This window comes from Falco punctatus (genome assembly GCF_963210335.1).
Source record: "Falco punctatus genome assembly, chromosome: 10".
In the NCBI taxonomy this organism is placed as follows: Eukaryota; Metazoa; Chordata; class Aves; order Falconiformes; family Falconidae; genus Falco; species Falco punctatus.
In genome coordinates this window covers 20318805-20336279 of record NC_137590.1, presented here as the reverse complement: position 1 = coordinate 20336279, position 17475 = coordinate 20318805, and the positions used below count along the sequence as shown (strand labels likewise).

Sequence of the window (17475 nt, the reverse complement as noted above, 5' to 3'; positions counted from 1 at the left end):
TATTTTTTACCTGAAATGGAGACTGGCTGTTGTAATTCTTAATCTCCTTGTTGGCTCCCCGGAACAGCAGCACTCTTGCACAGCTCTCCTGAGAATGGTAGAAGAGGAAGCTTATTAAGTGTCTTTAGTTACTAAAGAGATGTTGTGGCTATGAGATGCATTGATTGCTTGGTATCTCTTGTCTTAGAGAAGTAAAAAAAAAAGAAAAAATAATTTGAGAATGTATGTTATTAAAACAGTACTCCAAATATAACAAAGCTTTAGGTGCTTTTCAGTGTGTTAGAGCAGAAACAACATGCAAGCGTAAAAAAAATGTAGAGGAACACAAGATGTAAACATCTTACTAAATTTTTAAGAAACTGTATTGTGGAAATTCCATTCTTGAACAAATCAGATTTTGCAGAAAATATTTTAGGTCAAAATGAAATTTGACTCTCGTGAGTTTTGCTTATTTTGTAGGAAAAATAGTACTGTTCACAGTATAGTACACAGTACCTGGGATGAATGATTTCCTCCCCTACTGCAAAAAATTAAACAAAGTAGTTTTACCACTTGCATGCACTTATTTTGGGTTTTTCTCAACTGAACTTCAATTTTAAACATTTAATGTATGATTATGTTTTTTAACATTTATGACATTATTTGGTCTGGCTCTACAGACTGCACTGACCAGTCTTATCTTCTCTTTCCTCCTAAAAAATACTAGGAGTTACAGCACAAGCCAAATACAGCCCTTCTAACAAGAGAAAAGTATGACCTCAGACCCTCTGAAGAAATCTGCAAATGAAATCTCTTAAAAACAATTTTTGGGGGCTGATACAGTATATTGCTTAGGTCACTACTCTACACTGCTGCAAAATATGACTGACTATAATCTGCTAGACATCCAGTGTGGTTCTTTCAGTTCTCAGAATACTAGACTTTTTGATGATCCATATATGGACTGTATTTCCTACTTGCCATCTTTAATGTTCATTTTAGGACCTTATGCAAACCAGTTCACGTTTCAAAACGTTTTTGTCTTTCCTCACCATAAATATTTATATGAATTTTGTTGTGCTTTCCAGATTTCTTGTCATGTTGTGTTATGGAGTTCTACCTAATGAGGTATTTCATCATACAACCTTTCATTTTTAACAGTAAATTTGCAGCCAGAGAAAATCATATAATTTTGCTACTGCTATTTTAGTGACAGAAATGAAGCTTATTTACTAGATTCTGAGTCATAAATGAATGTGCAGAAATTATGATTGAAAATAATTTTCATCGTTGTATTTTCTAATTTATCACACTGGATTCTTGATCTTGTTAAATCCCCTCCATCACAGGGTTGTCCTAAATATATCTGGGTAGGAGGCTATCCTACCCTTTCTCCAAGATTCAATACTCCAAAAACATAGCCTTTTGTTCCCACACTTCCTGTTCTGCGTAACAGACTGAAACAACAGAACAGATCATATTTCAAAATGGTGTATTAACAACCATCTCATAGATGACAATTTCTTTATGATATATAATCAATTGAAATAGTCTCATTTGCTTGCACTGAAATCTGCACGTTACATTAGGTGGGCTCCCTATATCTCTAAACATATAAAGATCAAAAGTAGTGTGTAAAATGTCAAAATGTTTTTCTCCCTTTTCTGGATTCAGTATTAGCAATCATGCAAAAGTAGTAAATGTGTTGCAATCTAGATTAAGATCTCCAGGTTAAAAAAAACAAACACAAAACAAACAAAACCACATACACACACCACATGTCCTTTTCAGGGTTATTTTTGCAAGAATTCCTTTTTGACTGACTCCTAAACGATTCTAGGTTTGCACACTATCCCATAACAACTATTCCAGCATTCCAGCGGGTACTACTTAGTACACTAGAAATGTTAGTCAAACCCTTTAGAGTTAAAATGCCCAATTTTGATCAAGAACTTAAGGATATAAGTAATGATATTAAGAAAAATTGTTTATATTGGCCGATTATTCATTTGGTTATCAGAACAAATAATTCGACACTACATAACCAAAAACAATTACTCTACAAATTTAACTAAGCTGTCTGCAGCATAACAAAAAACATGCAAAGTTTTTTATTTATGTATTGAATGGTTTTGATAAGAAAAAAATTCACAAAAGTGGTCAAAGTTGTTCAACATAAGATTTTTCAAGAAAACTAATTTGGATTAATAACTGAATTTATTTATTTATTTATTCTTTTAAAATAAACAGAAGCATTCTTAGCTTCCTCCTCTCTCCCTTTTGTCTCCTCCCCATTCTTCCAGTATTAAGGGAAATAAATCAGGGAGAATAAGCTAAAAAGTCACCACCAGAAATTATTTTGATTACTTTTCCTTTGTTAATTCAACAGAAATTCCGCATTTTGGAGCTCTCTGTTGTGAGGGTGCTACCTATGAATGCCACAAGTCCTGTCTGCATAAATTTTAGCTCTGTCAACCTAATAACTTCTGAGAACTTAGTATCATTCATTCATTTTATCATACATAAATTGAATATGCAGTAGCTTTTTAGATTACATTGCATTAAAAAGAATTTCACAGAGAAGCGTGGGCCTGTCAGCAGATTAGATTCAATTTGTTGTCTGAGAGTTAATTACATGATTTAACACTACAACAGTTTTCATATTGAATCCAACCCACTCACTGAAAGAAGGAACACGTCACCCCAGCATTTTAATGTGCTAAATACAGAGGCATAAGATCTGTCTGGATTTCACTGCGTTACTGGACAGGCACGAAATAACTTTCAAAAACAACGGTTTATTCAGATCAGCACTTAGCTAACACTCAGGGAAACAGAACTACCAGCTTCAGAAAATATCCCAAGAAAATTCCCCACGGAGGACTGGAAGGGAAATATCAAATGGGTAATGACTCCATCTACAGGAATCAAGAGGTAAAAAGATATCGCTGTCCTCCCAATCCTCTCTCCATCCAGGAAAGGCCAACACTGTTGCTTCCACATTAGCTAATAACAATTTTCAATAAAAGAGACACTGAAAAAAATCAGCATAGGTTCACAGCAACCCGAAAAAAAACTTTTTATTTTCACATACTCTTGATTAAGGAAAACAGAAGCATGATAGTGTAGTCACAAGATGTTACACAAAGCCAAGCTTAATGGCTATGAAAATATTTGCTAATTTGTAGATGCAATTTCAATTAGAGTCTTTAAGTCTTGTACGGAATAATTTTTTCTACTGAGGTCAGGAGGAAAACACATCTCTACATGAAAAATACTGTCAATCTACAGGATTATTCTAATTTGAGCATCATACCACATAACCTTTGCTAAAAGTGTATGATCTTGTCAATAACTATAGCCATGAAAGCACTGCAATAAAATTTTTACAAAATAACAGAGATGAGTTCATATTTTTAAGTTTATATATGCATTATGGTCTGGGCTTCAAAATTCTTACTGAGAAAAAGTGAAGTAAATGAGGTTAAAGTGAACATTTTAAAATATTTTTTTCAACACAAGTGCTTGTAAGTTATACATGTTTAGCTCTTGATGCAAATCCTAAACACAAAATTTTTGTTGAGATGAAGGTGAATTTAATTTCTCTGCAAAATTTTTTAGGAATTTAAAAAAGTGCCAACTGGCAACAGCTTTGTATGCCTGCAGTCACAGAAGTCATCCAAGCTGAGCACAGAAACCATTACTAACCTTAAACTACCTGATGCAGGTACTTAGCAGCCTGTTGAAGGCTGGTAGACAGTGAGCAAGAAGCAGTTCATAGGGGCACTGCTCCCACTGACATGCTGCATATTTCAAACAATCAGCATTAACGTGGAAGATCTGTACAGCTAGTCTCTTTATGAATTGATATCGATTATGACACACACATCAAGTCAACAGTCTTGAAAAATGCCAAATTATCCCCAAAATTATATTTAAAAAAAAAAAAGTGAGTGTATTTTAGACCTGAGGAATATATCTTGACGAGACTTTGGAAAGAAACAAAGATGGTAAGCAATTAAGAAGGAGATACTTTAACAGATGTTTCACTAGTTACAGTCACATCTCATGACTTGTGTTTTCCTAATTCAATGTAACATTATACATGCTGTGTTTTAACATAGTTGTAAAACTCATTCCCTCCCAATCCCATCCATGTGAAGAGAGTATAAAATGGTGTCCAAATGGTTCTATCATTTGTAAACGACTACGTATGTTGTAAACAACAGAGAATCCACTACCTTCTGTATAGTTTAAAAACACATTTCCACAGTATTTCCCAAGTATTTCTTGCTAAAATTCAAATTAGAATTACATAAAACAGCAATAAATTCTGAATAGGAAACAAATATTCAGATATGATACGAAAAAATATAAGCTGGTAGAATATTATGTTGTTTTATTTTCTAATTAATATGCATACTCTTGCTACCTACAAGGAGAAGCCTTATTTGTAATCAGTGAATAAAACCTTTATTAAAGTTTTTAATTATGTTCTTTCTAGTTACTAAGACCACTGCTTAAAACCTGTAACACTTAATTGCATATTAAATAAATCAAATGGAAAATAATGAACTATGTTCTTCTTTAGTGTAACTTGCCTCTGTAGATCAATAATAATGGGAGATTTATACTAAATGCATTTACCAAAATCAAGGAAACTGCACCTCAGGAAAATCTATCACCAAGCCAGTAAACTTCTTCAACAGAAAACTCAACAAGCCTCTCTTTCTGTGGATGGCCATGAAAGATTTAGCATTTACAACTCAATTATGTCTTTTATTTTTTTTATGGCTACATGTCATTCTCTCACAGCACCGGTTTCCAGTCTCCACGGGAATGGACTCCCTGGACTCACCTTCCCTCAAAGTAAAACATCCCTCCCCACTAAGCCATACCTCAGCTCCCACTGGGGGGGGACCTTTATGTCACTGAAGGAGGACAGTAGGACTCTGCAGTGCTGGGTCTGCCAGCAGAGGAGGCATGAGCCAGCTCACCTGGTTGTACAGGGCACAGATGTGCAGTGCTGTGTTTCCTGAGGCATTCTGTGCACACATATCGGCGCCGTAGAAGAGGAGGTGCTCTAGATGTTGGACATGCCCATATCGGCAAGCCTGTAAAGAGACGCGTTAATATTTTGGTTATTACACAATCTAGACAAGAATTCCACATCAAGATTTTCAGCAGAGAAGATGCTGTTCTACTTAGGGTCTAATTTTTAGAACCACCCCTGGACTGAATGGGAGAATGAACATCCAGATGTGCATACCTGCCTGTAAACACCAGTGTGTGCACTTCAGGTATAGCAAATCTGTGCATAAGTTTAAGCATCTGCTTATTTGAGGAATGGCAATTTAAGGGATTGAGAAAATACAAAGTTTGCCACTTTTTATCCACTAATATTCATAACTGTCAAATGTGACAAGCAGACTGACAGAAATTTTTGTGTCCTGCTAATCTTCAGAAACTTGCCCACTAGATGGCACTGAAGATGATCAAATTTCCAAAGCCTTTGCAAAAACAGTTTAGGGAAATCTGGCCAAAATTCAAGTAATAATCTTGATTTTGTGATGTCAAGTAGACACACAGTATACATATGGCACTGATCCAAAACAGGGGAAAATCGTCAAGAGTTAATTTATCAGTCACATGAATAAAATGTTAGACCATGAATACTTGGAAATAAACCTCTATGAATAAAACTACTGAAATTAGAAACTTTCCTGATTAGCAAGTAAGTTTGAGAAAAAGAACAGTATCTCCATTCATCAGTCCCATTTACTTGACTACCTTCCCTATAGTACACCAACTGAGCACCTCCCAATTTCTAAAGTTTTTAACTTCCTATCAGATCAGTATCACTCCTATATAATAATATGGAATGTAAGATAAGAGATACAGGTGCACAAAGCCATTCAGTCTGTCTTAGGTACCTAATTATTACTAACTTCAGTGGGAGTTTCAAACTGACACATCTTGCAATTAGGATGAGAAAAATTACGTATACTGCTCAATGGACAAATTAAATCTGTAACACAGCCCAAATCCCAGTCTAGTGTCCTAACCACTACATTTTTTCTTCCTCCATTTTCAATTTTTAACACACAGAACAGGAAAAAAAGTGTTTATTAAATAGTTTATTCATTTATAAATTATTTGCCAAAGTAATGGAGACATTATGGTAGCCGTTATCAGAACAGGAACATTTTAACACTAGGCAACAGAAAGCAAGTATCCAACAACAAGCAAAGGGAGAAAGATTTCCAACCATAACTGTGTTTCTGACTGTGTGGGAGATTACAGCAAATTAGCCATAAATTATCAATTTTGTCTACCCTCTAAAAGCCACTCAACATCTACATATGAATGTGCAGACATAATTATTACAATAACTTGTAAAATACAAGAACCAATTCCAATCTTCTATTCCTACTACAATAAACTGGACTAAAACCTGGCCCTTTCTTGACTTTGTTTCCTTTGCTAGAGCGGGATTTGCCTCCTCTTCGCCCATCTGACAATAACGCTTAGTTTCTGAGGAGGTGCTGGAAGACAACCAATGCAGGGGAGATATATTTCCTCTCATTACAGGGGTCTGCGTGGCAGGTGAGCTGCCCAAACCATTCATCAGGGCCCCCCAGTACCGTCAATGGAAAGAGACAGGTATCTCCAGAGTATAGCCTTTTTAGTATTATCCTAGCACAGCATGAACCTTTTCCCTTACTCTAAGGATAAACCTTACAGTATATATATTATAACTTACCTTTTCCCCCTTACTATAAGGGTAACCCAGAGGCTTAACTTTTACAGTTAAAGATTGTGTTCGCAAAATGGAAAATATACTTGCTACCAATTACTTCCTTGCCATGTGAGGTAGCTTCCCCTATTTCACACAGACAACATTGGGAATTATATCATACCACCACGTTTCTTAATTCATTAAGGAATGTTTGTATTACTGATTAATAAAAAAAAGATTGCTCATAATCCAGATGTAAACATTGATGTATTCAGGATTACAACCAATATCATGGTTTTGAAAAGCTCCATTTAATTACGAGAAATAATAACCATATGCGTATGAGACTGGATTTTCAAAATAGGGAATTAGAGTCCACTTGGATCTAGACAATCCATTTCCTCCACATCCCCAGAAACAATGGTAGTAAATTAATCCTTTTTTCCCCCCTACTAGAGATGGATCCAAATGACCTCGACCTGAACACAACTTACACAGTGGAAAAGCCCAAACCTGGGTGCCAAGGCTGTCTCCCGTTTCTTTCAAAGGAAAGAAGAAAAGAAGTTGTGTACTAAAAAGATTGGTGCACAGAAATAAAAAAAAGAAAGTGAGCCCAGATGACCTAAGCAGGCCTCTCAGGTTGATTACTTGTGTCTTTACTTATCTGATCATACCCCATCAGTTCCATTTTTTTATGATTACTCAAACTCATTCATACAGAGAAAAGCTATAGAATAGCTGCAATGGCATTAAGACTGCTAGAATCTTTAAACTCTGTAAATTACTGAGTTTATATCTATGCAAAGAGAAAGAAATTAACGAAGCATTCTTACACAACTGTTGCATAATATTCAGACGTTTCTGGAGAAGACAATATAAGAGTTCAAAGAAGAAGTGTTTTTTTATTCAGAAAGTGCCTTACCAAACATTATAGGTCTTTTTAAGAGACAGGTCTTTGAGGAAGGTCTACTTTCCCAATAGCTATGCTGAAGCTGACCAGGATGGGCCAGTGCCTGATGAATTCCAGCACCATAGCTGACTCAAGGTATCATGAGCACCATGAACCTCAAAAGATCACTTTTTCAGAAATAATTTTTCTTTGTAAAGCAAGCTACCGCCTTATCTACACTGAATATGTAAGAGAGGAAAGGAAAACATATGTAAAACAACAAAAGAAAAATCATTAGAATCCCAGTTTCCACACAGGTAGGGAACGAAAACTGATGCAAACTGAGTCTGTAGGAGTTTAACATCCTTCAGTGCAACATACTAGCAGCATACTAGCAGCACGGTGCTGAACCCAAATCTTTCTGTAAAGCTCACCAGAGAGAAAGTACCTCTGATAAACACACAAGAAGCATTACCAAGGATATTAAACTTGGCATCTAACAAAAAGATCCGAGTTAAACTTTTTTCACTAAAGTGGCACTAATAGGATACTAAACTTCCAAGAGTCCGTTACATAAATATGACTAGTGCAATTGCTGCAGCAAAATCCACAGTAACCATAGGATTTCAACATTACACAACTCCGCTGGAACAGTTACGACTTCTAATTCACCAAAGCAGGATGCAAAGTAATAAGCAAATATAAAAAGGAAGAAATTCTATACTTGTACATGCATGGACTAAACATACCCAGTCTTCAAAACAATGTTTTAACCATAGAATATACATGACAAATTTCCTCATACAACTTCAACTCCAAATAAAAGTGATCTTTCCTACCTGATGAATTTCTTGCCATCCATTTTCATCTTTGCAACTGACTGTAGCATGTTCATGAAGTAACAGTTCACAGCAGTAAGGATCCCCTCCAACAATAGCAGTGTGGTACAGCGGTGTTAGGCCACAGCTGTCTTTGTAGTTAGGAGATGCTCCAAGCTCTAAAAGGGTCTGAAAGTGATCACAAACTGTGAAAAATATATTTTGGAGGGACTTCTAACTACAAAGGAACTTTACCTGGATATCTATTTGTAAGGTGATACCTGCCACAAAATACATTTTTTGCTTTCTTATTTATAAGCTCATAGAACGGGGCCATGCCACAGACTAAGTTAAACAAGAAATGACCTCAGAAGAATTAGGATCTAAAGGAATCAACAGGGATAGCAAAGGAAGGATGAGTGGCAATGTCCAATTTCCATTCTCTCATTAAGTTCAGAAATCTCAGTGCTGAAAATGCCACATGGCCTTTGCAACATTCACCTCTTCACTTAGGAGATGCTTTATCAAAAATGTCATGCAATTTGAATAGCTGTCAAAAGGAAATAAGAAAAATCCATAAACATAAGACTCAGTCTAGACTATCAAGGAGAGTTAAGAACACCTGTTAAAATACAAAACAGAACAGAAGACACTGTGTTAAGATATAATATGTAATTCATGCCACTAGCTTTTACTTTCCAAGAGATAACCAAAAATAATGCTATTCCTATTTCCTCAGACAGATTTTTCCCAATGTATCAAAGAATAAGGTTAAATTTCACCACTTCTTTCTTCCTACAAAAAAAGATGAGAAATGAAAGGCCCTTTATTGAAAGCTAATCCTAAGATTTGAAAGCCACAAGAAAGCAGTAGAACAAGCACGTATTAAATGATTCATTGTGACCAATACAGTAATTAACTGAAAACATTCTCTTTTATATATGTTTTTCTATAAAATAACATATCATTTGCTACTGAAAGCATTTACCTTGAGGGTTACTTGGTTCTTGGCTCTGGCTGCTTTGTGCAGAGCTGTCATTCCATCTTTGGCTCTGAAGTCTAAATGTGCTCCCCCATTTTTCAGAGCTTTTATCACTTCTACTGTATTGTCAAGCTGAACTGCCAAAGTTAGGGGTGTTTCTAAAGAAAAGAATAGCACGTACTTGAAAAAAGATGAGCAACTTTATAAAATAAAGAGCATTTGCTTTAAAAATGTTAAGTTAAAAATGCTGCTCAAAGAAAATAATGAATTATTACTTTTCTCCTTTGGACAGCAAAACCATACAGATTCCATTAGCCTCAAGTTATCAAGACAACATCATTAATATGTGAGATTTGGCCTGTTAATCAATTTACATTGAACAAACCCAAGGTACTACTTTATGCTGTTAGTTTTATTGTTCTGACCTCCACTGTCTAAGTCATGATAGTTTGGGTCCAGTCCTCTGTCCAACATCTTTGTGATTTTTTCCACTGAGAGATGGTGGATGTGATCCATAAATTTTCTCAAATTAGCCTGAAACAAAGAGTGACAAAGGAGTCATCTTCTAATTTGAAAAAGAAAATCCTGACTAAAAGTGAAATATTCTGTAAACTGATGGCAATACCCATTGCCATCATTGAACAGTAGCTAATTCATGTTTCTGGAGAACCTGACTATACTGAGAGCATAAACCCTATGGTGTGTAATGTTCAAAAGTCAAATACAATAAGAAGATTCCAAATTCTATACTTTTGAGGAAAAAATGAGTAAAAGGTTCATTCAGTAGGACATTAGGATGGTATATGGTTTATTATTCTGACCTGCAAATGATTCTAAAGACGTAGACTGGCATTTCTGCAGCATGCTGAAAGCATGTTGTATTTATGAAGTAAGGTTCATTTAAAATTACTGGTGTACATATGGAGGAGTCAAAGACAGGAATTTTTCTATGAGAGAAATTCCCAGATCACAACTCACAAATCCCTCCTGGTTCTGGCAGCACATACTGTTCATTGTTCAGCAACTGGCCCAGGTGGTAGTAAACTCCTACTTACTTTCAGTTTCTCAGGCACACTACTTTGCTAAGTAGGCAATTGTTAACTTGTCCAGTAAATTGGGCATACCTTCGTATGAAGCTTGGCCAGCTGTTTTTCATCAAGATTGAATTGTTTGTACACTCTTTTCTTGTATCGAAACTGAAGGAGAAAAAAAAAGTATTTTTTAAACGTCCTATTTTGCTTAAAAACTCATAATATCATTTTCTGACCTTACCAGAAAGTATCATCCACAATGATGCAAATATAGGCAAAATTTTAAAAAAGGCTTATTATTTCATTTTGAATATTCACCAGTAATCACCATTCAGCTTAACTTAGTGGCATCATAGTTTCACAGTTTGTGTAAGCAAAACTCGTATCTTGTATAAATATACTGAAATCAGTGGAGATGTATGGGAAATGAGATCAGCCTCTAGAATTTACATAAATTAGCAAAAATTACAGTGAAAAATCCTTTCCCCTAAGGATATCTGCACTTTCATTTATAGTCTCAGGCAGAAAGAACTGGGAAGGCACGTTTAAATAAAAAAATACATATTTCAAAATATCAGCTTATAATTTCTGAAATCTAAAAAAAAAAAAAAAAAAAAGGCTCGTGAAAAAAACCTTAATCTACATAGCCAGAACTTACACATGGGAATAGTTCTCCTGATGGCTAACAGGACTGGTCCTGTGAAAGAGGTTCAGAGGATTACCTCTTTTTTGGGCTGAAACTCACTCACATTTTATCCTCAACAGTTTGCTACCCTATGGCCTGTGTAGTAAGATCTATGGCAAAAACACACGGTTATACATAGTTATAATTTACTATTATCTAATCATACAAAGCAGAATTCAAAGAATGCAGCACTTCTTTTAGGCAAGGAGACTGCAATGAATAAGGCTTTAATTGAAATGAGTGATCTTTTCACAAGATCACTTTTAACACCTGAATTGCAAGCCTTATCTTTTAGCTGCAGCAAGAAGAATTTTGCAAACAGTCAATACTCATGAAACCAACATGACAGAAAAAAATAAAGTGGTTATTTAATTTGCTTATGGCTATAATATGGATTACATCTCTGAAATAAACTGCTAGAAAACTAGGACTTGAAGCCTTCTCTGGGTATTTTTCTCAGTTTTGTGTTACAGTAGAGTAAGTCTATTAACTGCAGGTTCTTTGTGGTTGACGTAGCACCATACAAGCAATATCAAAATTAATTAAATACTAGTTTCATGCCCCAGTTTCCTGCTATATCGTGTTTCAGTGTGATCTGGTTCTGCTCCATGTTTGCCCAGTGCCATAATAGTTCTGCCCAGTTCATCCCCCAGCTGCACAGCCTCTCCATGAGCAACAGAGGGGTGGGGGAAATTCCAGTGCCTATGTGTGACTGCTTCACACATACATACTCTCTTCCCTTACTGTTTTCCCAGGAGACAGACATAGGAAACGTGTGCACTTTGAAGATGGGCACAGAAGACATTAAACTGGGCAAGGTGGATGGCTTTAATGTGACAGAAAGAGCCTCTCTTTGGAAAAAAGCAAAGGCCAGGTATTCAGCAACTGCTACCCTACTATTGCAACCTAATCAGAGGCTCAAAAGCTTAACCTAGAACCTTGCATTTCTCTATTAAATCACAGAATAAGATACATCTCCCGTGTCCTCAGCAAAGGAAAACTCCAAAATCCAATCTCCCGGGGTAGGGGGGTGGGGGGGCTTATTCTTTGCAGCTTTTTGGGGATAACACATGGAACAGCTCCACTGAGCAAATGAATGCCAGCACTTCTGTGAGCAAGGGTTCAAGTTCAGACTTGCTGATCCCTATTTCTCAAATGCAATTCAGGTGCATGTAAAAACTTCAGATACTGCTTACTGTATAGTTTGTATCAGAATATAAATGTTTCAGGTATTAGATCTAAAAATACCTCAAGTGAAGGAACTCCTTTATTCACTGGCTGTGGGTATTCCCTAAGAAGTCGTTCCTCATCCAAAAACTTCCCATCTCTACCATTGCTTGCAGGCTGAAACAGCCCATAATTCAGGACATCTTTCAAACTCTGATTCAAAGTGCACAAAATTCGTTGCTTTGCAACCCACACTGAAGCTTCTGGGTTAAATCTAATGCATTTCTGCAAATAGAAATTATTTAAAAAAAAGTCTAATTAATGAAAAAAACATTTAAGCAGTATATTACATTCTAAAATTTGTGTCATAAATATATACAATCACACAAAATAAACCTACAAATTCCAGGGCAAAACATACATCAACAGAATTACATTTCAGACATGCATTCCTCTATAATAACTAATGCACAAATACTGTGAAAACACAGGACATTTCAAGTCCTTCCACAAACATCAGAGACTATATCCTTCTTCAGAGGAAGAACACCTTCATGGCACACCTGTTTGAAAATCCAAGTGAAAGGGATGTTACAAGACGGTTAACCATGCACTTGATTTCTGGCTTTTCAGACAATCAGTCTGATCCACAACAATTTCACAAAAATTGATATTCAGGCAAGAATTTTAATTCATTTTAAGCTACATTTATCTTAAGGTAAATTTAAGGGAGGAACTATATGACATGAAGCAGCAGAGGACTCGAAAACCTTGAAAATGCTTTCCAGTTCTCTGCTTCTTACCAAGCTGTAATTCAGAAATTTAATAAATATAGGAATTTTTCCAATAGTAGTTTATGTTGCAGTCATTGGTTACAAGCTACCAGCAGACGGCAATGCCTAGAAACCAGTTTGTTGCCTCTGATGCAATACAGCATTATGACTGTATGGTGCTGCCAACTCACCCAATACTGGGCCATAAGAAGGGCTTGGACCAAGCTGCAGAGCTACAGCACAGGAGTCCCTTCTTTGCCTACTCAAAGGATGTTCCCGTCCCCTCACAATCCAATACAGCATGCACAGATTGCACATGGGCCAAGAAAAAATGTTAATGGATATATCTTTTTTTATCAGTACATTTCCATGAATGTAGCTGTAATTCTGTGATACTGTCAAGTAACCACTCTTCAGGCCTTTTCTGAAGACCTCTGCTACTCTTCACATTATAATTGGACATAAAGGTAAGAACAGAAATACATGAAAAATGATTGATGTTTTATGAAGAGTGAAGTGTCTTTAACTTTACCCGCAGCTGCTTCTGCACTGCTCACCTCTGTGTTATCTGTTGGCATCTTTTTAAAGTCCCAAGGTCATCCATAGGAAAATGGCTACAGATTGTCTTTTAGAACTAAACATATTTATCCTGGCAAGATCCAGATATATCTGAAAGTAATCTCTAATCCCATATACACAAATCAAGTAACAAATTCATTTGAGTATTTCAATTGTAAATTTTGAAAAGCAAATTCAAAGGCAGAAGTCACAATGTCTTCTTGACTGTTTCAATATTATGGGGCAAAAATTTTCAATGTAAAAGGTACAACCAGGACATGAAGGACATTCAATTTACAGCTGTTTCAGCTGAGCAAACACTACAGTCAACCACTCCTCTGCATATATTCATTTTATCAGAGCGAAACAACTTGCTGGTTTTAAATATCATGACATACTGAAGTTGAGAAATTTGGCTTTGTTTCTGTGAGTTAATCCTCAGATATGAGAACAATCAATAGACTGAGACGTCTTCTATTCATTGCTGCCGGCTAGTGCCACTGAAGCTACCGCGATAGCTTCTCATAGGGGTCTGCCCAAGGAAGCAAGGCAGGCTCGTGAACGTTGGGCTCTGTCCAGCTCCACCACATCTGGCCATGAATTACTAAAAATTACTATTTGGTTTGGTTTTCATCAGTTCCTGCACAAACTGCACTTTTTGAGATACGGCTCAAGTACTGATGCTACATCAGCAGTTTCAGTAACTCTAAAAATTGTCAGTTACAACATATGTTACGAGCTTAACTTCTACAAGCTGTATCACTATGCAATGAGTTGTCATTATCCACATCCTGAAAGATTCTAACAAATGCTATTAAAATGGGAAGAAGCGAAGATAATTTTGAAATTACTGTGTGGGTTTTCCCCCCAAGAAACTCTTTCTTACATGAAACAAATCATTTTTGGACTTGTATGACTGCTTTTATTCTAATAACACAAAACACTAACTTCTGACTGTAGTATAATTAAGTCTCGGGGGTTTTTGATGCACCTTGAGAACTCAACATGTTGTTTTGTTCAGTCTATTCTTGTACTCTATTCTTGATTGCTTGCAAATAATGCAGATACTGTTGTGTATTTTTAATTCTCAAAGATCTGCTAAATTGGTGAAATTATAATTTAAAATTTCTTCAGAATAGATTTCAATGGAAAATAAATCTTTCTACATTTTTTATGCACATTGAATCAGCAATGCACAACTTTTATATTCTGAAATACTTTCCACAGGTCTGAGATTGGCATGTTCATTTAATGCATGAGGACAGGACATAATAGTTTAACCATCTTCACCACACTGTGAGGTGAGGTGGTGAGGAATGGCAGTGAGGAATTATTTTTGTGCAGTAGCTCAAAGGCTTGTTTGAAAATGACTTATCTGGTAACTACACCACTGTTGTATTTCTACCACAGTAACTACAATATTTTATAGAGTGCTCAACAGCAGAGCAGAATAAATATGGAAACACTTTGAAACTAATAATTTCACAAACTCATTTATTCACAGCCCTAGCTTTTCTAGTGATTCACAAGAAACAAAAATGCACTCATTCCAATAAATTACGATCCCATTAATAAATTATAAAGAATTAAGATAAATGATGCAAAAAGCAAATCAATAACCAAACGTTTCCTACCAAACTTTCTCAGAATCGGGTAAGTGAAACTAGCGAGACAAGTGATTACTTATGTTTCCATGAAGCCAGGCAGGATAGAGATGGAAGCTGTTACTACTCTCCCACAGGCAGCTGCTGAACAAGAGGATAAGAAGGACCACTCAAGCGCTGCATAGAGTATATTTTAGATCAGCCTGCCCCTGGAACACCTAACCTGTACTGCTTCTCTGTCCACCTGGCCACCCTCTCAGGACAGAGACCACCACAGTCATCATCTCTATTGTGTAGACAAGTCATTACCTACTGCCACACTTTCTACCCTGAGAAAATGTCAGCTGAGTCACAGCAGAATCTATACACAGATTGCTTTAGCTATGAAATAAGTAAGAATTAATTAGATGTACATGGTGCAATGATCACACGGAAATGAGACAGTAGCTAAGTCAAAAAGCTAGACAATTTTTTTATAATCTTCAGTAAATTCTCAAAAATAAAACCCTACAACTGGGGATAGTTTAAGTGGCAAAGAACTACAGAAACGCATATGAAAAAGACATTTTGCATTGACAGATGTTGGATCTAGTCTTTCCACCATTTTCGTTGCATCTGAAGACCAGATAAAAGGTGATAGTTTGTCTTGAAGGCTAGCTGCAAGCACCATAAAAATTGCAACAGTTTTTTCAAATGAGAATCAAAAAAGTAGCCCTGTGTGGCTCAAAAACACCATCAAAACCACAATAAGTCACTCAAAATCCAAGTCTAGCAGCAAGACATCACATCAACATTGGTTGCTGAAATGTGAGACCTGTGTTTTTGATACTAAAGCTCTTTGGATCATGACAGACACGGTCAATTATAATCCTGCATTCCTGCACACTGGTGAGACTAAGTCACTAAGCAAAACAGAAGGCCTGGAAGCAAGGGGAAAGTATAGCTCACCTACTCCAGCTAAAGGAAAGATATTAATTCAATGGGAATAATGTTCATGATACAGTATCTCTGTGAAGTAACATTTATCTGTTAAAAATCTACCAACCAACACATCTTTTTCATCAGACTCACAAAGTTGTCAATCACACAGAACTGCACTGCAACAGCGGAACCATGACAAATGGTTTATACAGCTGCCTCCAGAATGTGATTGTCAGAATATCAAAATACAAGTAATTCCTTTCAATAGAAGACATCGATATTAAATAGGTGACAACCAAAAAGTGGGAAATGCAAATGAGAGTTGGGTGCCATGAGAAAAAAAAAAAGCAGAGAAAAAAAGAACAAGTGGCTCATTTTTATTTGTGCTCAGTGTTCAAATTAATTCTTGGAGGCACTGCTCTCCTTCATCAAAATGCATTCAGAAAACACAGAATTTATGAGATGACGGGTCAAAAAAAACAGCCTGGCCACACCATCACCACCTGGCAAGTCAGATCATCTGTCCAGACCAAGGGCATAAGAACAGATCAGATGTCAGTAGCACCCTCAATCGTCAAACTGAAGATCAAAAGAAAGACCAACTATAAACAGAAAGCAGCAATGAAAATCAGTCACAAGATGCAATACAGAAGAGTACTTGTGAAAAGTTAAAAAGCAAAACCTGGAACAGATTGGAATCAGTGGATGGCAGTACAGACTGGAAACAAGTAAAAATGGAGGCATCTTAAGCAAAAATGTGACTCAAGCTGCAACTGTGCTGACTGCGCTTCTTCCTTCATAACAGAAGTTGCACAAACTAAACAAGTGTTCTATCTAAGAAATAAAAGCACTAAGGAAAAGATTCTTAATCCTAAAGGCCAAGGAATACTGGAAAAAGTAAAGAAAGGATACAAAAGTATATAAAGCAACACAGAAGTAGAAAACCATAAAAGCAACTACAACTTAAGCTGTTGCTTTACCAAACTGCCACTTACCAAACAACACTTTGCATGGAAAATCCAATATAAAAAAGAAACAGAAGGGAGGGAGTCCGTAAATGCTCATTACTGAAGTGGAGCAGCAAAACAGATGGGCATAAAGCATTTCAAAGAAGTCTTCAGCAGAGCCAATCCCATCTCAGCATCAGAATTTAACAAAACATAGGAATCTGAGCCTATTGATTTTAAACATAACCCTGAGGGAGTCCATAATTATAGGATAAAACAAAATAGCAGAACAATCACCGTGTGTTGATAATAAAATGATGAAAACATCCCTTAAAACAACTGGCTGGCAGATCTGTTCTTGAAGTCTGTGAAAAAGAGAATT

At 36.3% G+C, this 17475-nt stretch overlaps 1 protein-coding gene across 3 annotated transcripts in view; it reads right to left on the bottom strand.

Annotated features, from left to right (window-relative positions):
• SHANK2 (SH3 and multiple ankyrin repeat domains 2) overlaps positions 1 to 17475 on the bottom strand; it is a 320358-nt gene that overhangs the window by 284737 nt on the left and 18146 nt on the right. For all 3 annotated transcript variants that reach the window (XM_080404889.1, XM_080404890.1, XM_080404891.1), the window contains exons 3-9: positions 12372 to 12575; positions 10532 to 10603; positions 9833 to 9941; positions 9414 to 9565; positions 8447 to 8614; positions 4977 to 5093; positions 11 to 88 (exon numbers count right to left, since the gene is read on the bottom strand). In XM_080404889.1, coding sequence (XP_080261015.1) covers positions 11 to 88; positions 4977 to 5093; positions 8447 to 8614; positions 9414 to 9565; positions 9833 to 9941; positions 10532 to 10603; positions 12372 to 12575 — 900 coding nt within the window. The remainder of the gene's footprint in view (positions 1 to 10; positions 89 to 4976; positions 5094 to 8446; positions 8615 to 9413; positions 9566 to 9832; positions 9942 to 10531; positions 10604 to 12371; positions 12576 to 17475) is intronic.